The sequence below is a fragment of the Canis lupus genome, chromosome 4, assembly GCF_011100685.1.
Source record: "Canis lupus familiaris isolate Mischka breed German Shepherd chromosome 4, alternate assembly UU_Cfam_GSD_1.0, whole genome shotgun sequence".
NCBI classification, from domain to species: Eukaryota; Metazoa; Chordata; class Mammalia; order Carnivora; family Canidae; genus Canis; species Canis lupus.
In genome coordinates, this window is record NC_049225.1 from 73,491,324 (window position 1) to 73,514,125 (window position 22,802).

General features: G+C 47.6%; 1 protein-coding gene across 3 annotated transcripts in view; it reads left to right on the forward strand.

Moving 5' to 3' along the window:
- The first annotated feature begins 3,851 nt into the window (after positions 1-3,851).
- CAPSL (calcyphosine like) overlaps positions 3,852-22,802 on the forward strand; it is a 34,592-nt gene continuing 15,641 nt past the window's right edge. For 2 of the 3 annotated variants that reach the window (XM_038535325.1, XM_038535327.1), the window contains exons 1-2: positions 3,852-3,963; positions 21,729-21,865. In XM_038535325.1, the coding sequence (XP_038391253.1) occupies positions 21,729-21,865 (137 nt within the window). In that variant the 5' untranslated portion in view covers positions 3,852-3,963. Of the gene's footprint in view, positions 3,964-16,866; positions 17,188-21,728; positions 21,866-22,802 lie in introns of those variants that run through there. The other variant, XM_038535326.1, reaches the window with a different exon arrangement.

Genomic DNA, 22,802 nt, shown 5'->3' on the forward strand with positions numbered 1-22,802 from the left:
AAGGACCAAGGGATGAGGCTTCCAGCTGATGTTCCCGCTACCACCATGTCATCCTCCCTGAACACTTATAACTCAGTAAGGCCAACTCTGTGCCTGCTGCTTCCTAAGCTCCACTCCCACCCAGGAAATCTGATCAAAGGGAGCCAGTGAGCCAGGATGATGCCTCTAATCTCCTTACATCAAAACCTTATCCACTGAGCTGACTGTCAGCATGGCCTTGATGATATGAACGTCTGATCTCATCATTCCCTGGTTCAGATCTTTCGTCAGTTCTCATTGCATAGAATACAATCTCTCTGTGATTGGTTTCTGGCTACCACTCCAAATGTATCTTGCAACTCTGAAATAGACCCACATGGACATGTCAGTTGATTTAGACAAAGGTGCAAAGACAAATCAGTGAGAAAAGAGAAATCTCTTCAGCAAATTATACTGGAACAATTGATATCAGAATGGTCTTTCATTTTTACTTAATGACATACACCAAACGACATTAACTGTCACTGCATATCATACACAAAAATTAACTCAAAGTGAATCATTGACCTAAAAGCAAACCCTGAATGTTCTAAAGGAAAATCACTGTAGTCCTTTGGTAGAACAGATTTATCATTCAGATCACACAAGCTCAAATCATAAAAGAAAAACATTTGATTAACTGAACTTTGTCAAAATGAAAAACTTTTTTACTCTTAACACAAATATATAAGCTATCAACTGGGAGAAAATATTGCAGCACATTTCTCAAAGAACTTGTATCTAGGATATCTAAGCAAATCTTACAACCAGTACAAAAATGGACAAAAAATTTTGAGTAGACACTTCTCAACAGAAGATATGCAAATGACCAATAATCACATGAAAAATTACTAGACACATTAGTCACTAGAGAAATACAAAATAAAACCACAGTGTCACAGCACATCTACTGGAACAGCTACAATTAAAAAGACTGATCATATGAGTAGTTAGCAAGAAGATGGAGCTACTGGGGCTCACATCCATTCCATTACTGAGAGGGGGTGTGAAATAGTGCAGCCACACAGGAAAATCACTTCACAATTTCTCAGTTCAGCACATACTGACCACATGATCCAGCCATTCCACTTCTGGTATTTACTCAAGTTAATGAAAGCCTCTGTCCATGTGGAAATCTGTCCACAATGTTCATAATAACTTTATTTATAATAACTCCAGACTAAGAAAAAATTACATGCCCATTAATAAGTGAATGGAGTAACATTTGTGTTCTATCCATATAATGGATGCAGTTTATTGAATATAAATTATACTTTAAAATTGATTTAAAAATCTCTATGTGTGAGATGTGTTCTTCAGTGCCTTTCTGTGGAGTCCCTTAAAATGTAGTGTTCATGAATTATTTTTGCATTTGAGTATAATTGACAATGCAAATACATTTCAGTAATTTTTTTTTAATTTTTATTTTTTTATTTATGATAGAGAGAGAGAGAGAGAGAGGCAGAGACACAGGCAGAGGGAGAAGCAGGCTCCATGCACTGGGAGCCCGATGTGGGATTCAATCCTGGGTCTCCAGGATCGCGCACTAGGCCAAAGGCAGGCACCAAACCGCTGCGCCACCCAGGGATCCCTACATTTCAGTAATTTTAAAGTAGTAGAGCTAGTGTGGTTTTGAAGAGAGAAGAGATATGTGTGTATAAGAATTGGGGGGGGGGGGTTATTTCTTGAAGAATGAAAGGACTAATGAATGTAAGCAGATGAAGGGATCAGGTTCATATATTAGATTTAATTCAAGTTTATTTTGTGAGTAGGACCTGGAGTCTTTCCATAATTATAACCTTAACACATTTGATAAATGATAAACACAGGCAAACTATTTGTTTATCTTTAATGGGCATGAAACATGACACAGTATCTACATATAAAATACATGTACTTAGAGGTATATTTTAAGATGCTGAAATGAAGTTAATCTGCATCTATGTTTCCTTTCATTTTGTAGTGAGTCTTCCACTTATCTGTTTCTACATTAGCACTGACCACATTCACATATTGGTTCCTACAGACAGTGCTCTATGGATGTGATTCCTCCCCTATGTCAGTCTTCTGTTGGTTCATCATGTCCTAATTGCAGGCTACTGTGAGATGGTTATTTGTTTAAATGTCAACCAATTATCTTTGAAAAAGGAGGTAAATGGAATACTAGTTGTCTTAAACTTCTACTTAGTTCAGGGAACTAGCTAGAAGTTTCATGTTTTTTTTTTTTTTTTTTTTTTGTTAAAGATTTTTATTTTTTTATTCATGAGAGACACAGGCAGAGGGAGAAGCAAGCTCCCTGCAGGGAGCCCCACGTGGGACTTGATCCTGGGTCTCCAGGATCATGCCCTGGGCTGAAGGTGGCGCTAAACCCCTGAGCCACCCTGGCTGCCCGGTTTCATATTTTGAATGTCCTTAATATAAGTGTATTTACCCAGTTCAACAATTTGATTCAGCCAACATTGCCCAATTTCGTGTTTGTGCAAGGCACTATGCTGGGCACTTTGGAAGAGGCAAAGATGATCCAGAGTATCCTGGTCCTCTCACGGGGCTTCCCACAGTCTTACTGATTAATTGCAAGGTAGATTTATCTGTCACTGACAGTGCATCTTATCTCAGTGGTTAGTTTAGCTTAGCAATTACATTTAGTGAAAATGAAATAATACAGCTTAGTACCTTGAGGTCAGCTGCAGTAAGGAGGGATGTTTTTGGATGAAAAGCTAATGGTGTATGGGGGAAGATAGTCCTATCCTGGGGTGAAGGTGGATTGCACATCAAATACCCTGTCAGTGTCAATAGCTTTTAATGCTTGGTAGGTGTCATACACCATAGAGAAAGGCCTTCTAAAAGCAGCATTTATCCTAAAAGAGAGACAACTTATTTAGCAAGTGGCCCCTTCTTGTTCCTCAAATCACACTCTGCTGGAAATTCCTTCAAACAAGGCAAGTCTTCATTAAAATCCACAGAGAATATTACCTTCTTGATCTCCAGGGCGAGAGTGAGAATTGGACAAGACAAATATGATGTCTTCTGTAGAGATTGTAGAAATCAATGGCCACACTTGCCTGAGAATACATATAATGAACGATGCAGAATAGAACATGGAACTCCGGTCTTCATCATTAGAGTCCTAATTTCTTTGGACTACTCCATGATGGAAGTGAGAGAAGGGGTGGAAATGAGGTAGGGTGGATGTCATGGGTACAAGAATGAAGGAGAGCATGAGTTAGGTACTGTTTTCTAAACAGGGCATTAGACTGCTTCTAATCTGGCAAACTCATTGCTAAGGAACAAGTGTAAAAAGGGAAGTGAGAAGAGGAGAAGAAAGGAGAAAAGATGACACCAAGGGTGGAAACAGTAGGGAATGACATCCTGTCCGTGTGAGCATGCAGAGAAGGAGAGAGGGCTTTGAATCACCTAGAATTACACCTAGCATCTCCTGTGTGTTGAGGTTTTAAGTCTCACCTGACAGATAATGAGACACCCTAGCAGGATGTCCTCTGGAGATGACAGAAGGGCAGGAAGGCTATGTCTTGTAGAGTAAGACAATTTGCTGAACGTTATTTCATACAACTTATGAGGCAAGTTTTGATGCCGTCCTGGAAACCAAACAATTGCCAGCTACATTTCCTGCTGCCTTCCCTCTCAGGCAAGCCGCTTGGGCTTTCACAGCTACCACAGGTCCTAGGCAACAAAAGTGTAAACTTGAGAAAAGGCTGGGCCAGGTTAGGGATTGATAGTGAACTGAGCCAATCAGGCTGTGACTCTGCTTCAGTGATTCTACACTGGGCAATCAGCGTCAAGAGGGCTGCCTGCCAACAAGATCCTGGGGGGAAGGTGAGGGGAAGGAGACCTGGGGGAGGGATGCTAGGGGCTGAGCCCTTCCAGGCACGCTTTGGGAGATAGTTTCAGTTCCCATCAACTGGTGGCAGCAGGTTAACATTTAAGGTAAATCGATGTTTTTCATCTATTATGTTGACTTGATCACTTTATTTAGTTTTAGCTAAATGATGGGGCGGTGGAGAGAGAGAAAGAGAAAATGAAAGATATTACTTTTGAAAGAGAAAACCAACAGTTGATGAGAGTTCTTGGTTGTCAGTCTAGGGAGAAAATAGAGTGGTTCTGGGGAGGCTTTTGTCATCTTTGTGAAGAGGGGCTCAGATAAAAAGGCACAAAAATCACCTTTATTCTGTAAAGGGGAAGGAAATAAACACCACTGAGCAGTGGCAATGTATGCGGTATCAAAGTGTGAAGAGTTTGGGTGAATTGCTTCAATTAGCCTGCATAACCATTGAAAATGCTGAGCTTCGAGAAGATTAAATATCTCCAAGTCATAATGCAATTAAGAGACTGAGCTTTGATTCAGATGTTGGTTTTTCTGACATTTAAAAATGTGCTATTTCTGCCTTACTCTGCTGAACTGACCACTTAGATAAGAAACAGAATTCTTATTAACGTGGGTTGGGGGAGGGGGGGGCAGCCTGGGTGGCTCAGTGGTTTAGGGCCACCTTCAGCGCAGGGCCTGATCCTGGGGACCCGGGATCAAGTCCCATATCGGGCTCCCTGCATGGAGCCTGCTTCTCCCTCTGCCTGTGTCTCTGCCTCTCTCTCTCTCTCTCTCTGTATCTTTCATGAATAAATAAATAAATAAAATCTTAAAAAAAAAAATAAAGTGGGCTGGGCACAGCTTGCCAAAAATTGTAGAGTTGATTTGATTGATCACAAAATTGAGATGGGCTTTGGTAAATAGCAATACTGTTTATCTTCCCTTCAGTCTGGGGTGTAGTTAAATCATACTAAGTAGATGAATTTTTTTCCTGTTTTTAAAGCTCTTTTTTTTTTTTAACCAAAATCATCTTATGATAGAAATGTCTTTATTTCATAATTGTGCATCTTAAATATTGAGATTTAAATTGTGGATATTCATTTCTATTTACATTCAAATAGCAGTGATCTAATAGTAATAGCATTGGTCAATTCCAATAGTAATCTAGTAGCATCGTGCTAAGTGCTGATGATAGACACCCAAAGTTTACAAGCTTTGCCCTTAAGAACCTTACAGTCTGGGAGAGGCAGTTCTGAAAGCGAGGAGTTACAGCATGGTTCAACGTGGACACTGGCTTTTGCACAGATTATGCAAAGATGCGAGCTGCTTCACTCTGGTGAGAATGGTTATGTGAGGCGTCACCGTAGTGACTGTACAGGGAAGAATAGGACTTCTGCAGGCCAGCAAGCGAGGGAGGGTGTTCCTTAATGCGGAGCTGTGTGTACAGAGGCACGGGGACAGGATACCATAGTGTGTTTGGGGAATGTGAGTCCTTATAAATGCAGAATAGATTTTAAAGGGGTGGAGAATTGCAAGAAATAAGGCTGGAGAGAAAGGTAGGGCCAATGTGTACCTTAAATGCTAAGATGTTTGCTCTTTACCTGCACACCAAAGGGTTTTTGATGAGAATGTGAAGTTCAGATTTCCATTTTGTAAAGATTGCTTTGACAATCATCTGGAGGAAGGATGGAAGGAGGGGGAAGACTAGTGAAAAGGAAATAATTAAGAGGAAATTTCAATAGTGGAAATGAGAGGTGACCAGGTCCTGGACTAAGGTTGTATCCATGGCAATGGAGGGGAGGGAGAGAACAGAGAGGCAAGGGATGTCAGGATGGTGAAATTCTACAGGACTTGGCTGCTGATTCATGTAGAGGGTGAGAAGGAGTCTAGGGTAATGTTCAGTGAATGACCTGGGGAGATGGTGATGTCATTTCCTGAGGCAAGGAACAGGAGGAAAAGATAATGAACTTGGCTCTGGAACATTAATCCCGAGACGTCTGTAGGTCATTGAAGTGCACATGTTTTGTGGGAAGTTTGAAATCTGACTCTGAAGCTAGCACAATGCATGAGTTGAAATAAAGATTTGGGAGCCAGCATTCCGTCAGTGGATGTGGCTAAAATGGCCACGAGATGGCATGAGAGCGTGATGAGGATAAATAAACCAAATCCCAAGAAACAGTAGCATTTTAAAAAGGAGGCGGAAGACAAGGGAGGGGCAAAATAGGTCAGACTTGAGAGGAAGGGAGTCAGAGGAAAGTAAGATTCATAGACATTGAGAGAAAAGTTTTAAGGCAGAATGATCAATAGAGTCAACTGCTGGGCAAAGTGAAATAGAAACTAGACATGTGAGAATGGGGAAAATTAACAAGGCAGGAAACCACAAATGTTGGAGAGGATGCGGAGAAAAGGGAACCCTCTTACACTGTGGGTGGGAATGTGAACTGGTGCAGCCGCTCTGGAAAACTGTGTGGAGGTTCCTCAAAGAGTTAAAAATATACCTGCCCTACGACCCAGCAATTGCACTGCTGGGGATTTACCCCAAAGATACAGATGCAATGAAACGCCGGGACACCTGCACCCCGATGTTTCTAGCAGCAATGTCCACAATAGCCAAACTGTGGAGGGAGCCTCGGTGTCCATCGAAAGATGAATGGATAAAGAAGATGTGGTTTATGTATACGATGGAATATTCCTCAGCCATTAGAAACGACAAATACCCACCATTTGCTTCAACGTGGATGGGACTGGAGGGTATTATGCTGAGTGAAGTAAGTCAATCGGAGAAGGACAAACATTATATGTTCTCATTCATTTGGGGAATATAAATAATAGTGAAAGGGAATATAAGGGAAGGGAGAAGAAATGGGTGGGAAATATCAGAAAGGGAGACAGAACGTAAAGACTCCTAACTCTGGGAAATGAACTAGGGGTGGTGGAAGGGGAGGAGGGCGGGGGGTGGGGGTGAATGGGTGGCGGGCACTGAGGGGGGCACTTGACGGGATGAGCACTGGGTGTTATTCTGTATGTTGGCAAATTGAACACCAATAAAAAATAAATTTATTTAAAAAAAAAAGAAAGAAACTAGACATGACTGTTGAAGTTGGCCATCAGGTTGGCAGTGGCTCCTGAGAGAATGCTTGGTGGAGGGACAGTGGAGACCAGACTGCAGTAGACTGAAGGATGAATGGAACGTGAGAAAGTGGAGAAATGAGAGGCTCCTTCAGGTCTTGGGCTTTGAAGGGAGATAGCTAGAGGCAGTCTAGGAAGGAGGGACCATTGCAGATCCATGAACTAAAAAGAGGAGCTGTGATTTTTAAGACAAGGTGTGGAGCAGAGTGGCATAGGGTTGAAAAGATTGAAAGAGGAATGTAACCAGTGTCATACTAATATTTCAGGCTTTGTGGGCCAGAGGTCTCCATGGCAACTATCAAACTTCGATGTTGTAGCATGAAACCAGCCACAGATAATCCATAAACGAATGTGTGTGGCTGTTTTCCAATAAAAGTTTATTTACAAAACTAGGTCAAGGGGGCAAATTTGGCCCGTGGGCTGTGATTTGAAGTCCCCAGATCTAAATCATTTTAGGTTATGCTGGCCTAAACTCAGGGTCTTCTTGATAACTGCCCAGGGAAAGGTGGATCTTATTTTCTTTGGAGGAACGGAGGTTGAGAGCTCAGAAATCATCAATGCGCTAACTTCTGATTCCAGGATTCACATCAGTCTCCTGCATCGGGGTGATCTGGTTGCTTCACACAAATGTCCTGGAGTAAACTGATCTGGATGTGCTCACACACTTACTTTCTAGAAGGACTCCCTTTCTTCTGCCAACAGTGGCAGAAACTGCCAGTTGCTCACTCAATTGCCAGTTTCTTCTTCTTTATAAACACAACCTGAAGGATGGCAAAGTACCCAGCCCCAAAATTAGCTTTCTCAGCTCTCTTGATGTGTTTGGGTTGCTATAGCAAAATACCACAGACTGGGTAGCTTATAAAACAAGTTTATTTCTCATAATTCTGCAGACTAGGAATCCAAGATCAAGACACCAAGATCTGGGCCCCCTCCCTGGCACAGAACCAGCACCTTTGCGCTCTCCTTGGGTGCTAGAAGGGGAAAGGGATCTCGAGGAGCTTCCTTCAGAAGGCACTAATCACATTCCTGAAGGCTCTACCCTCCTGATTTGAGTACCTCCCAAAGGCCCCACCTCCTAATACTGTGGGAGTTAGATTTCAACCTATAGATTTTGGAGGAGCATAAACATTCAGACCATAGCACCACCCTCCTTTGCAGGACTGGCCAATGACATTTCAGTGGGAGGAGTTGGGTGGAGTCCTGGGGAGCTATCATGGAGGGAGGACTGAGCTACCAAGTACTCTTCTTGCCCTTGCTCTTGTCTGTTGCCTGAGGTGTGGGTGTAAAGGTGGGAACAGCTATGGTTCTTTTGTAACTTCAGGCAACTCTGAAGATAAAAACAATGGTGAGGTAGAGAGATAGTAGTTTCTTGGGACATAAACTCTTTGAAATGCCTCCCGACTTCGTTTACATGAGAGGAAAATAAACCTCTATCTTTTCAGAGACAATGATCTATTTCTATTAAGAGTAGCCGGATACAATTCCTGTCCGATGCTGTCCCTGTGACATTGGATTTCTACCCATAAACACTTCTTGGTTTTCTGGAAGTATCAGTTAAGAGCCTTCAAGATGCAACTAATTGGCTGGATTTCTAAGTGGCCATAAAATAAACATTAAACATACCAATGACTCCAAAGGAAGCATTTTAAGTGACCTAAAATAGTTACTAAGTGAGTGCTTTTGGCCACGAATGTTGCAAAAATAGAAATGGTAGTCAGACCTTCATTCCCATCTGAAAGTAGTGGAAAATAAAAAGTTGGGGTTTGTCTTCACGGTGGGTTTGAAATCACTGAGGCCAAGGTCTCATGGCACCTGAAAAATGGGATATTGGAACATTGCCTGGTTGGTTCTAAGAGCACAGTCGCTGAAACCAGGGAGTTTGGAACAAAAGTTTTCTTTTTTTAAATTCTTTTTTGCATTTTGTACACAAATTGAGACGAATCTTTGCTTACTTTTGTGCAGCTTAGATCTTTTCTTACTCTGCTTCTTTAAGAGCTTTCATGTAGCAGGCTCCCTGACCAGAATAGATTGCAAGCAATTTCTTGGTAAAAACCCCAGGGACTCAAGGCAGAGCAAGATGGGGGAGACAGCAAGGAGAGTGTTATTACGACAGCTCCTGCCTGCAGAGATTCTCAGGGGGACGCTCATTATAAGGATCTTGTAACCCAGGGACCTCTGTATCCTGTAAACCTGGTATCCCATTGTGTTAGTTACATAGGCCCTCGGATATCAGACTAAACAGTGGTTCTCACTCTCTTCGTAGCCAAAAATGCTGCAGAGGTTGCTAAATGCTGATAAAATATTACTGAGAGAACAGGTCATAATGGAGTTGGTTTATCCCCCCTTCCGCTTCTGAGGGGCAGCCAAGTCTCTCCTCACACAGGATTGCTGGTTACTTACCCAGGTAAAGGTCATCCCAAGCCCGGTGTGGATAAACTTTTGCCCATTGTATCAGTTAGAAATACTTTTGGCCGTAGTAGAGAACCTGACCGACTGTGCATTAAGCAAACCAGGGCTTAGGTTCCTCTCTTGACAAGAGTGTGGAGTCAGTTGCTGAGTCGGTTCCGCAGCACAGTGATCTTAGGCTGTAAGTTGGTATCTCTGTGGTTCTCTTTTTCCTCATGACTACAAAGGTTGCCATATCTCCAGACATTGTATTCTTGTTCAAGGCAGGAAGAGGCAAACAAGACGGAGGGGCTCTCTTAGAGTCCTCAGTATGTTCAGTTGAGTCTCTGGCCAGAACTCATTCACAGGGCCACCCAACTGAAGGTGGAATGTGGCAGAGAAAGAAGATTGGAATGATCTTAGAATAAGCCAGTTGCAATGTCTGGAAAATCATCTGTAGTTCGAATTCAACAAAGTCAGAACCACCCTGAGGAATGGAAACTCCTGGAAGGGACTTTGGTTGTCTCATTCACTACTGTCGTGTGGCACATAATAGGTGGTCAATAAATGTACATACGTTGACTTCAAGACCAGAACTAGGGTGAGGCAAAGTAGGCACCCAGGGCAAATATTTAAGGAGGCACTCACACTTAGGCTTGGGGTTTGCACAATCCTGAGATGGAGGGGCTCCTTAAACATTGCACCCTACCTTACTAAGCCTGAATCCCAACCCTGGCTGAATTAATAAAATGAAATTTCAAGCAGGTGTATGAAATAGACAGTTTACAACACTGGTATTTATAAAATAATTTTTATTATAAAAAATTATAAAATTATTTATATAATTTATTATTTATAAAATTATTTATATAATTATAAACTTATAAAAATAATAATATAAAATTATTATTATTTTATAATAAAAATTATTCTCAAATCATGCCATATCATAAACATTAACATGAGAACATGAATCACATCTCAAGGATCAGCAGAAAAAAAAATAAAGGACTATGATTTAGCAGACGTGGGCTCTCTAGAGAAATTTGCCGGTCGACAACAGCTAAAGCATGAATTTTAAGCATCTTGAGAAAATGTATTTCGGCATCGAGAGAACCAGACTTCGGTGACATCTGAATTCTGGTGTGCTCACGTCGCTATAGATGGCACGCCGTCATACTTCACATCTACGCAGAACCTGGCGATCCAGACAAAACTCAGCTGTTTCATGTATTCATATGTCGTGGAATATTTTTAAAAATAATTTGTGGGAAAAACGAACTAGGGGTGGTGGAAGGGGAGGAGGGCGGGGGGTGGGGGTGACTGGGTGGCGGGCACTGAGGAGGGCACTTGACGGGGTGAGCACTGGGTGTTATTCTGTATGTTGGCAAATTGAACACCAATAAAAAATAAATTTATTATTAAACAAACAAAAAAAGAGTAAATCTAATGGAAGATAATCAGGGCAGTAGCTTTGAGTTCAGATTTCAGAAAAAAAACAAAACAAGAGAAAATCAAGAGCTTGCAAATCCTCCTACTAGCCGAGCAAGGGCCCTGAGGCAAGAGGGAGAGGGGTCACATTTAGGACCCGGGTGGGGCCTGGCTTTGCTCTGCGCTCCTGTCCCCTTCCCTCCTCTGCAGTGAAAGCCTTCCGACCCTCCGAGGCAGTCTCTTCCTTGAAGTTTTGTTCACTCTCATTTCATGGACCTTCTCTGCCTCCCCCGAAGCAGTGTAGGAGCACCAGGGGGCCACTGCTGAGCAGGGGGGCCCTAGGTAGAACCCACTCAGGTGTCGGCGGCAGACTTTGCCACTGCCTCGTGGCACTTGCTCAGGCCGGTGACCCAGGTTCTCTGGGTGTGTGCCGACGTCCGGGCTAGGGAGCAAGATTTGACAGGCCCCACCACCTGAGGCCAAGTGCTCATATGTTTAAAGCATTGAGCCCAGATTGTGGTCCCCGGAGTGGTTATCACTGAGGTTACTACCACTTCTCTCTCTTTTTTTCAATTTAACATTTGTTTTTATTTAAATTCAGTTTGCCAACATATAGCATAACACCCAGTGCTCATCCCATCATGTGCCCCCCTCAGTGCCTGTCACCCAGTGACTTTATCCCTCCGCCCGCCTCCCCTTCCTCAACCCTTTGTTTCCCAGAGTTAAGAGTCTCTCATGGTCTGTCCCCCTCTCTAACTTTTCCCACTCATTTTCCTTCCTTTCCCTATAGTCCCTTTCACTATTTTTTATATTCCCCGTATGAGTGAAACCATATGATGTTTGTCCTTCTCCGATTGACTTATTTCACTCAGCATAATACCCTCCAGTTCCATCCATATCGAGGCAAACTGGTGGATATCTGTCTTTTCTGATGGCTGCGTAATATTCCATCGTGTATATAGACCACATCTTCTTCATCCATTCATCTGTCAAATGGCATCGTGGCTCCTTCCATAGTTTGGCTATTGCGGACATTGCTTCAATGAACATTGGGGTGCAGGTGCCCCTTCATTTCACTACATTTGCATCTTTGGGGTAAATGCCCACGAGTAAATTGCTGGGTCGTAGGGTAGCTCTATTTTTAACTTTTTGAGGAAACTCCACACAGTTTTCCAGGGTGGCTGCCCCAGCTTGCCTTCCCAGCAACAGTGCAAGAGGGGTCCCCTTTCTCCACATCCTCACCAACATTTGTTTCCTGTCTTGTTAATTTTAGCTACTTCTCTTCACTGTTAACAGTCTTTCCTCCAGCCCTTCCCCTCAAGGTCTCACTCCTGCCACTAGAGGGACCTGGTAGCTTATATTCTCAAACTTGGGTGCACATTAAAACCCTCTGAAGGGCGCCTGGGGGGCTCAGTCAGCTAAGTGTCCTGACTCTTGATCTCAGCTCAGTCTTGATCTCAGGGTCATGAGTTTGAGCCCATGTTGGACTCTGTGCTGGGTGTGGGGCCTACTTAAAATGAAAACAAAACCACAAAACCCTCTGTAAACATTAAAATGCAGATCCCAGCACTCACACCTAGAGATTCTCTTACTGTGTTTGGGATGGGGCACGGGCACCTTTATTTTCCAACACCTCTGGTGCTCTCATTGCCCGGATGCTCCCAGTTCTTTCTCTCCGGCAGAGCTGCTCAACCTCGGGACTACTGGCATTCTGGACTGGGGGGTTCTGTGGTTGTGGGGGCTGTCCCGTGCCCTGGAGGATGCTTAGCAGCATCTCTGGCCTCTGCTCACGAGATGCCAGTAGTACCCCACACCCCTGTTGTGACAACCAAAAATGTCTCCAAGCATTGTCAAATATCCCCTGGGGACAGAGAGGGAGGGCAGCGTGGGTGAAATCATACCTGGCTGGAGCCACAGCTCTGTAATATCGCCCGAAGAGTTAGCACTGCCCCATCCTAGTAGCTAGAGATGCTAAGGGTCTGTTTCGTTGAACTGAGCTCAGGTGGGTTCAGTGAAGGATCTCTCAGGATGTCGATGACGCTGCCCTACACCTGTGGTTATCCCGGGGGAGGCGGTTCCCAGGATTCTACTGCAGAAACCATATCTTTCCTTAAACCATCTGAGTCTTTCATTTCAGCCTCAGAGGGGGCACCTCCTAGCCACCTGCTAGGTTGCTCTGAGCCCTGGGATCTAATTTATTCCAGAGGAGCATTTTCTAAGGGAAATTCTTGAGGAGCTACAGGCTTTTGTCATCTACTGCCTAGCAGGAACTAGTTTATCGAATGGACTGGAGTCAGTAGAGTGGTTTAATGTTTCCCAACCATTGCCTTCAAACACGACCTATGGTATGTCTCACCCCATTTCAGGTGTTAAGAGGTGCACGGAGTCTAAATTGAAATTTGAGTCTTACATCTGGTTCCCAAGTAGAGACAGGATAAAAACCACTGCATGTCCCCCATCCCCATGGGGGTGGCCATTAGGCGCAGGGTCAAGCCTGAGCTAGTGGAGGGGGAAGGTTTGGCCTGGCTGTGAGCTTGAGAGAAAGCAAGCTTGTCTCCCACCTCCTGAGAACGAGCCTGAAGCGCTCCAGTTTCAGCAGCAGCTACCTACTGGTGACATTGCCTTACTCTTTCCTTTAAATGGAAGAACGTTTAAAACCCCACGGAGCTATTGTAGCCACTTTGGGTCCCTTGCTATTGAAATGGTTAATATAATGACACAGGTAACTTAACAGTTACAGAAATGCCTGAAAATGTTTTTTTTTTTTTTTTAAGATTTTATTTATTTATTCATGAGAGACACACACACAGAAAGGCAGAGATGCAGGCAGAGGGAGAAGAGTCTCCTTGCAGGAACCCTGATGCAGGCCTTGATCCTGGGACCCCAGGATCATGGCCTCAGCCAAAGGCAGACGCTCAACCGCTGAGCCACCCAGGTGTCCCCTGAAAATATTTTAAAGACAAACCTCACTGCCTGCCTGTGGGGAAACCAGGCTTGATGCCTCAGGAGGCAGGAAGGTCTTTGGGAAGCTTGGGCATCCCTGGGGCGGTTCCTGTTCTCAGAGGGCCGTGCCTGTGTGATGGGCTCCGTAGGCCCGTTTCCCCCGGGTGCACCCTGTCCCCCTGGCGCAGCGCCCCCCGCAGCGGGGCGCAGAGGAGGATCGTGGGGGCCTAACCAGGTGCAGGCATCCTGGAGCACCTCCCTGCCCTGCCTCCTCCCTGCACACCGCCCTCCCCGCCTCTGCTCCCCCTGCCACGCTTGCAGAGCCCTGCCCCCCGTTTCCCAGATTCTGTCCCTACCAACTCCTAGAGGCTAACCCCCCCCTTCTCTACAGTTTAGTCCGACCTGACTAAACCTGCTTCTGCTCCCTGTGCGTCTTCATGCAACCATCCTTTTTCCAAAAGAGGCAAACCAGAAGGGTAGTGTCGCAGAGAACAGAGAGCGAGGGTTCTTCCGAGGCTGGAGGGAGACGTTTCCTTTGGATCTTGCATCGAAGAGGTTGTGGAAGCTCTCGGGGCTTGGTCTTTATGGATGCCTGGGTACAGGATTCCTGGGGCTCTCTGCGCACCTGTGTCTAAGATCCAGCCCTGTGTGCGGATGGTGGGGTGTAGACCCAGGAGAGACAGTCAGAGCCCGAATCAGCCCATTGCCGCGAGAGGGCACCAGAGACCACAGCCTGGGGTTGAGCGCCCCCCCCCCCCAAAGGGCTCGGTTTCAGTCTGTCCCTGAACTCGGCAAACAAGACTTCCACTGAGGCTCAGGGAGAGGCAGACGGCTCCGCAGCTTGGCCTTTCCGTAGCGCATCCCGAGCTGATTCTGTTGAAGCCCCAGCCGAGCGCCCCGGCGGCGGCAGGCACCTGTGCCCCACGACAGCCGCAGCGAGGGGGCCTAGCGAGCGCCCCTGTGCGGAGACCTGGTGACCTTTGCTGCGAGGTCCCCTTTGGCTTTGTGGCTGGCGGCCCTGGCCTGGGCCCCTCATCTCCAGGTCTCTGCACGCTCTCGCTGGGTGAACGAGCCCCGGGCCGCTGGGGGTGGGGTAGGGGTGGGGGTGGCCGTAAGCTGGATCCGGCTTTTTTTTTTTTTTTATGAACTTCTTTTTTTTAATAATAAATTTATTTTTTATTGGTGTTCAATTTGCCAATATACAGAATAACACCCAGTGCTCATCCCGTCAAGTGTCCCCCTCACTGCCCGTCACCCAGTCACCCCCACCCCCGCCCTCCTCCACCTCCACCACCCCTAGTTCGTTTCCCAGAGTTAGGAATCTCTCATGTTGTCTCCCTTTCTCATATTTCCTACCCATTTCTTCTCCCTTCCCTTTTACTATTATTTATATTCCCCAAATGAATGAGACCCTATAATGTTTGTCCTTCTCCGACTGACTTACTTCACTCAGCATAATACCCTCCAGTTCCATCCACTTCGAAGCAAATGGTGGGTATTTGTCATTTCTAATAGCTGAGTAATATTCCATTGTATACATAAACCACATCTTCTTTATCCATTCATCTTTCGATGGACACCGAGGCTCCCTCCACAGTTTGGCTATTGTGGCCATTGCTGCTAGAAACATCGGGGTGCAGGTGTCCCGGCGTTTCATTGCATTTGTATCTTTGGGGTAAATCCCCAGCAGTGCAATTGCTGGGTCGTAGGGCAGGTCTATTTTTAACTGTTTGAGGAACCTCCACACAGTTTTCCAGAGTGGCTGCACCAGGTCACATTCCCACCAGCAGTGTAAGAGGGTTCCCTTTTCTCCGCATCCTCTCCAACATTTGTGGTTTCCTGCCTTGTTAAATGAACTTTTAAAAAAATTCTTTAAAACTTTAAGTAGGCTCCATGCCCACGTGGGGCCGGAACTCACGACCCTGAGATTAAGAGTTGCGTGCTCCCCGACTGAGCCAGCCAGGTGCCCCTGAAAAGCCCACTTAAAAAGCCAGAATTTAAGCAAGCGGAGAGTACCAAGGGGTGGAGGTTGGGTTCTTAGGTGTGATGCACCATTACAGACTCCTAGATACACACACACGTAGGATACTTTTCTGCGTCTGGCCAGTTCTCTCCCTTTCGGGGCTCCAGGAGCGTTAACGGAGCTGATGCGCACCCGGAGTGCGCGGGGGGGCGGGGGGGGGAGTGAGCGGCCCCAGGACAGGCGCTGGCGGCGAGCCCGCCCTCTCCTCCACGCTGCACCTTCGCCTTCCCTCCATCTCCCATCTCTTTTCCTTTCTCTGTCCCCGCGCCGACAGCTCCGTGCAGTCAGCGTGACCTGTCCCCCGGCTGTCCCCAGCCTGTGCCACCTGCCCATCCGTGGTCCACACCGACCCCTAGGGCTCCGCGGCAACCTCACGGCCTCATTGCAGCCCCCGGAGGTCTCCCGTTGCTCTCAGTTCAGGATCCAAACTGCCCGGCAGGTGTCCCAGGCTCCCGGTGACCCGGCGGCACCTGCTTACCTGCCCAGTGTCCTCTCTCTCCAAATCTCCAAATCCCCTTTCCATATTCCCTCCTTACCCCACAACGCTTGGTCTCACCCTTCTGCGATCACCCCCCCCCCCCATACTTGCATTTCTGCACCCGTGTCACTTTTTCTTTCACCTGGGCCTCAGCACTTGGGAGCCGCACGTGCGCCTCCCCCGTCCGCCCCCCACCGCCCTAGCCTGGGGAACGACTCTCTCCCCCAGGATTCGGGCTTGGACGTCGCCTCCTCTGACCAGCCTTCCCGGAAAGCCCCCCTCCGGGGCCCGGTCACCCCCTCTTCTGGTTTGTGGCGGCTCAGGGGTGGGTTGCTCTCCCGCACCTGCTCCAGAGCACTGTGCTTTCGGTTCCCGCTTCCCCTGCTCGGAACTGAGTCCTTAGTGAACCTTTGCGGAGGCGGGGGTGGGGGGTGGTGGGGGGGTGGTGGGTGGGGGTGGGGTCATCGGGACCCCGGCCCCGGGAGCTGCGCAGACGCGATGCCAACACCAGGGGGCGCTGCGGCCGCGTGCACGGGTCGGGGGTGGGGTGGGGGGTGCACCGCGAGCCGGTCGCCCTTGGTCACCCTTCCCCCATCGCGGCCTGCCCTGAAACCTCCCAGTTCTTCCCGAACTTTGTCTCGGGTCCTTAATTAACCCCCGGGCTTCGGTGGTTAAGCTTAAAGCAAATGTAAGAGCCTACGCTGTTCCAGGGCTTGCGTCGCAGCGTGACCCTTCCTCCCAGCCCCCGGGACCTGGACACGGCGCGCGAAACACGCTCGCTGTTCGTGGACCGAGTGGTGCCCGATGCCCAAGGCCCGCGGGCCAGGTGCGCCGGCAAGGGTCTGGCAGGAGAGAACGGACTGTTCTTCCCCCTGAATATATCGAAGTCAACTCCAGAGGTCGCCACTCGCGTGGTGTAGGGTCCCCCTGGGGCTGGACCCTGCAGGAGGCTGCCCTGTGAGTGCCCCCCCCCGCCCCCCCGCGCTCTCGGAGTCTTTCCTATCATTTCACAAAGGCTGGAGGTAGAAGCAGCTCTGCTGGAAAGTCGGGACATCCATGTCTGGGGGGCAGGCAAGGCTTTGGAGCAAGTGGTTTCAGCAGCGCCCACCTTAGAGGCCTAGGGTCTCACTGCCCTAACGCTGTGTGGCTTCCTGGGAGCCACAGGGACCGGGCCCCAGTTGCTTTATCTTTGAAACAGAAATCATAGCTATAACCAGCTCGTGGGGCTTGCTTTTATTTATTTATTTATTTATTTATTTATTTTCTTTTTTTAATTTTTTTTTATTTTTTTTTAAATTATTATTTATTTATGATAGTCACAGAGAGAGGGAGAGAGAAAGAGAGAGAGAGAGAGAGGCAGAGACATAGGCAGGCTCCATGCCCCGGGAGCCCGACGTGGGATTCGATCCCGGGTCTCCAGGATCACGCCCTGGGCCAAAGGCAGGCGCTAAACCGCTGCACCACCCAGGGATCCCTATTTTCTTTTTTTTAATAATAAATTTATTTTTTATTGGTGTTCAATTTGCCAACATACAGAATAACACCCAGTGCTCACCCCGTCAAGTGCCCCCCCAGTGCCCGTCCCCCAGTCACCCCCCACCCCCTGCCCTCCTCCCCTTCTACCACCCCTAGTTCGTTTCCCAGAGTTAGGAGTCTTCATGTTCTATCTCCCTTTCTGATATTTCCTACCCATTTCTTCTCCCTTCCCCTCTATTCCCTTTCACTATTTTTTATATTCCCCAAATGAATGAGACCATATAATGTTTGTCCTTCTCCGACTGACTTACTTCACTCAGCGTAATACCCTCCAGTCCCATCCACGTTGAAGCAAATGGTGGGTATTTGTCGTTTCTAATGGCTGAGGAATATTCCATCGTATACATAAACCACATCTTCTTTATCCATTCATCTTTTGATGGACACCGAGGCTCCTTCCATAGTTTGGCCATGGGGCTTTTAAAAAAAACTTATATGAAATTTATATAACATGAAATTAGTCATTTAAAAATATGTTGTACATTACTAATGTTGTGCAACCACCACCTGTATCAGGTTCCAAAACATTTTTCTTTTCTTTTTTTTTTTTTTAAAGATTTTATTTATTTATTCATGAGAGAGAGGCAGAGACACAGGCCAAGGGAGAAGCAGGCTCCATGCAGGGAGCCTAAAGTGGGACTTGATCCCAGGACCCCAGGGTCATGCCCCGGGCCCAAAGGCAGGTGCCAAACTGCTAAGCCACCCAGGGATCCCCCCAAAACATTTTCAGCACCGTCCCCATCCTGCCAAATTTCCTGTATCTATTGAGCAGTCACTCCCCATTGCCATCTCCCCTGCAGGCCTTGGCAACAACCAGTCCCATGTTCTGTCCCCACACATTTGACTGTTTCATATAAATGGAATCGTTGCAATATGTGACATTCAGTGTCTGGCTTCTTTCACTTGGCTAAGTGAAACCACCAGGCTTGGTGGTTTTGAGGTTCATTCACAATGTAGCATGTGTCGGTACCTCATTCCTTTTTATAATTGAGTAATATTCTGTTGTTTGGCTTTACTCTCTTGTCTTTGTACATGAAGCTTCTTCTCTTGAGTGGCTTTGTCCTGTTCTCGGCCTGTTGAATTGCTCCTCACCCCTCAAGGCCTGGTTGAGGCTACTTCCCCAATTCCCATGGCTCTCTGGTCGAGCACTAATCGAGTGTACTTTTCTCACTGTACCATAATAATCCGTGTGTTCTTCACCTTCTCCATCCACTAGTGAAATCTGGGCTCCCCAGGAACAGGGACAGAACTGTGCGTTCATAGCTCCTAGCCGACTCTGACCAACACTGTCTACCCAAAACAAATAGCTGTTGAATTAGTGAATGAGTAGATTCTTTTCACGTGTGTCAAGTTTTACACTAATACAAAAGGACTAGGCAGTAGGTGGGAACAGTAGATGGTAATGTAGGGTGACTATGATCCTAAACCTGGGTTCACATGGAAGTAGTGCACTGAGAACTTGGGGGCCTTGGACAAGCTGAAGCACGTTCTGAGCATCTGTTCGCCTGCGGATGGGCATTTGGGCTGGGCCTGCCTTTTGGCCATTGTGAATAATGCTGCTGTGAACATGATGGACGTGTATTTGTTTGAGTTTCTGTCTTCCATTCAGCATCCAGGGTTTTTGTGAGGACTGGGCATGTGCTTACCATGTAGTGGAGCGATTGAAGTTATTAATGTCATCCTGAAGGTGTGTAACTAGGGCCCTACACGGGTTCTTTCTCTGGACGTTTCTCACACATGGGAGCCAGCTCTCACTTTCTCCCTTTACTGGTTTTTAGCCTGTGTGTCTCTCTATTCCCCGCCTGCCCCCGTGGCCAGTGTGGCAAACCAGAGAGGGAAGGGAAGGATGACAAAGGCAGGTGGGTGAGTGGCGGGGCTAGCCACTGGGCAGGTAGCACTGAGCGAGGGGAGGGGCAGGAAGGACATCAGGTCAGGAAGGAGCAGACCCTGCGTGGGTGTAAGAATGAGGAGGGCCCTGATCGATCGCTGCCTTTTCTGCTCCAGTGGTGGAAGGGAGGGCGAGGTGCAGCCCCCTGGGAGGCTGGGGCTGGGGCCACTGGCAGCGTAGGGTCGGGGCAAGGAGGTATGTACCTCTGGCGAGGCTGGCTGCGTCAGGGAGCAGGAGACCACGAGAGGGACCTGGTGCTTTTGTACAGAAATACAGGACCCTGGTTGTGGCCGAAGCATTCTGTGCGGGTGGCATCAGGGCTAGAAGCTGGGATCAAGCTCCAGGAGTTGTCAGTTTGACGTCAGGTGACAAAATAGTAATAGGAAAATGCAGGTTTTAAGAAAGCTGATGCTGCCAGGGAGGCAGCTGACTTGGGCTGGGGGTGAGATTGTTGGGTGAGCTTGACCACTCTCAGTACAGGCCCCGGGTGCAGGGGGGGACATCTCCAAGACGGGCGCGTGGCCATCTGGAACGCTGGCAGGCACAGCCTTGGGTGCTGGAGGGATCTGCGTAGCTTTGGGCACAGCAGTTTCTTCTTAATGTGGACAGAAGTGGCCACAGGACCTAACAAAGGCCCCCTTCTTGCCCTGGTGTCCGACAGAACTGAGAAGAGTTACCCCAATCCCCACATGTAGTGGGAACCAGTTTGCAGGTCAAGAAGGAGGGAGCCTATGAGCTGGCTCCTAGGAGGTGCGGTAGGAAATGAGACAGTTGAACATTCGCGTCCCTGACTTATCTGTTCTGGTCTCAGTTTCCAGTCTGAGCTTCCCTCTTTCCAAACTTACACAATGAGATCTTTGTAGGGAGAACCGGCCACTTGTCTTGGAGAGGAACAGACTTAGCATGGATCTGGCAGTTGGCATCTCCCATGAAAAGAATCCACTCCTAATGTGGCCCTCAGGGGAAGTGCCAACAGGTGGCCTAGGTTGGGGGCCCCTTGAGCCCAGGGCAGATCCATTCCAACACCACCTTGTCTGCACTTGAAAGCTGTGTCTGCATGCCCCTCAACTGGCTTGCTCCTTCCTTCATTCACAACTCACACTAAGCAGAGTCATTTCTAGACCCCCTCATTTACTGGGTCAGTGAGCTCATGGGAGGATTAGTTGCTTTTTAGCAGGGAAGAATCTGGATCCTTTAATTCAATCCTTTCATTTGACAGAGGAGGAGAAACCAGAGGCCCTGAGATGTGCTCAGACGTCGCTGGGAGTGGGGTTGGAGACTGGACTAGAACCCAAGTCTCCAGGCTCCCGGCCCAGAGCACTTCCCACTGTCCTGCGGCTTCTGAACGCCCAGGCCCCACTGCAGGAGTCTGTATGTGGGACCTGACCTCCTAGTGGGGAGCCTCACTGCACCCACCCTCTCCTCGTTCTGAATATTCAAAACACAAAAGCCAAACTGTAGAAAAACAAAAAGATATTTTATCTATTTGTCATAAGAGAGGTTGTGTCCAGGAGGGAGTAGTCTATTTACCTCTCCCTGGCCTAAGAATCCAGGTGTTAATGGGCACTAACCTGGTAATCTAAACACACTAGTTACTGGTAGGGATTATTAAGGCCCAGGGTGGAGAATCTCAGATTATTCTCAGACAGAAACAATAAAAATTAATTTTCGGACCAGAAAGGAGAATATTAAATGTGGAGTCAAAGGGAATATGTAGATGCTAAATAAAAGAATAAAACATATAAGGGTGGCTCAAGAGGAGAGTATGGGAGGGTGGGACTTTTTATGGCGGGAAGAAGGTTTTAGACAAGATGAAAGCGTCTCTGGGAAAGGCTTTTTATAATCGTTGCCCAGGCTGGAGAAATCAGATGTCTTCAGGACTCGAGACGTAAGAAATATGCCGGGCACATAGTTGGTCTAGCCAAAAGTTGGAAATTCTGGGAGGTTTGAGGCTTTTCCCGGGAAGCAGATGAGAGAGTGTTTTCCTTCTGGGGGAGGCTGCTGTCACCCTACTCAGCCAGAAGCAGCTGGTGAGGACCGAGCTCCACTAATGTGCTGTGAATTCTCCTCCTAGATGGCGGGGACAGCGCGCCATGATCGAGAGATGGCCATCCAGGCCAAGAAAAAGCTCACCACGGCCACCGACCCCATTGAAAGACTCCGACTGCAGTGCCTGGCCAGGGGGTCCGCAGGCATCAAAGGGCTTGGCAGGTAGGATCCCAGCCGTGGGGTGGCAGGGGGATGAAGCAGAGAGGCAGGACACAGCCAGGTGAGGCTATTTCCAGCTGTGTGACCGTGAGCACGTCTTGGCCTCCTAAGTAAGGTCTCTGTTCCCTATTTGTAAAATGCAGTTTGGAGGAATTGATCTTTGAAGTCCCTTGTGACAATTTTTAGTTCTTTGTCCTAGATTCAGCAAGGCTACTGGGACAACTGGAAGTGCAGGGAGGAGCATGGCCAGGTCCTGTAGACACCCTACAGGGCGTGGAGAGAGACGCTCCTGGAAGCTGTGACAATAGGACCCGGCTTGGAAGAGAGAGAAGGTTATTCTCAGGCAGCCCTGTGTTGCTCACCTCCAGGGGGTGCTGAAGTTGCCTGTGGGATGTTCACTGCCAGTGGGGTTCTCCGGGCTCTGTAGGGCCTATCCTCCAGCCCTCTGAGGGCGTGGGAAGTCCTCAAGACCAGGACACCTAAGGAGAAAGAGATTGTTGCCCTTCAGTGGGCAGGCCCTGTGCATTCTCTCTCTCTCTTTAAAAATATTTTATTTATTTATTTATTTATTTATTTATTTATTTATTTATTTGAGAGAGAGAGAAAGAGAGAATGTGTGTGTGTGTGTGTGTGTGTGTGTGTGTGTATAAGCAGGGGCAGGGAGAGGGACAAGCAGATGCTGAGCTGAGCGCAGAGCCTGACCTGGGGGCTCCGTCCCAGGACCCTGAGATCAGGACCTGAACCAAAATCAGGAGTCAGACACTTAACCCACTGAGCCACCCAGGTGCCCCTGCTGGATCTCTGTTTGACAGATTACAGGAGAGCCTGCCGGGGGCCAGGTGCTTGTACGGTTGTGGGTGAACAAGGCTTCTCCAGGCCCCAGGCAGGACTGAGACTAGAGGAGGTCAACTGTCACAAAAGTGAGAATCTCCGTGGTGGT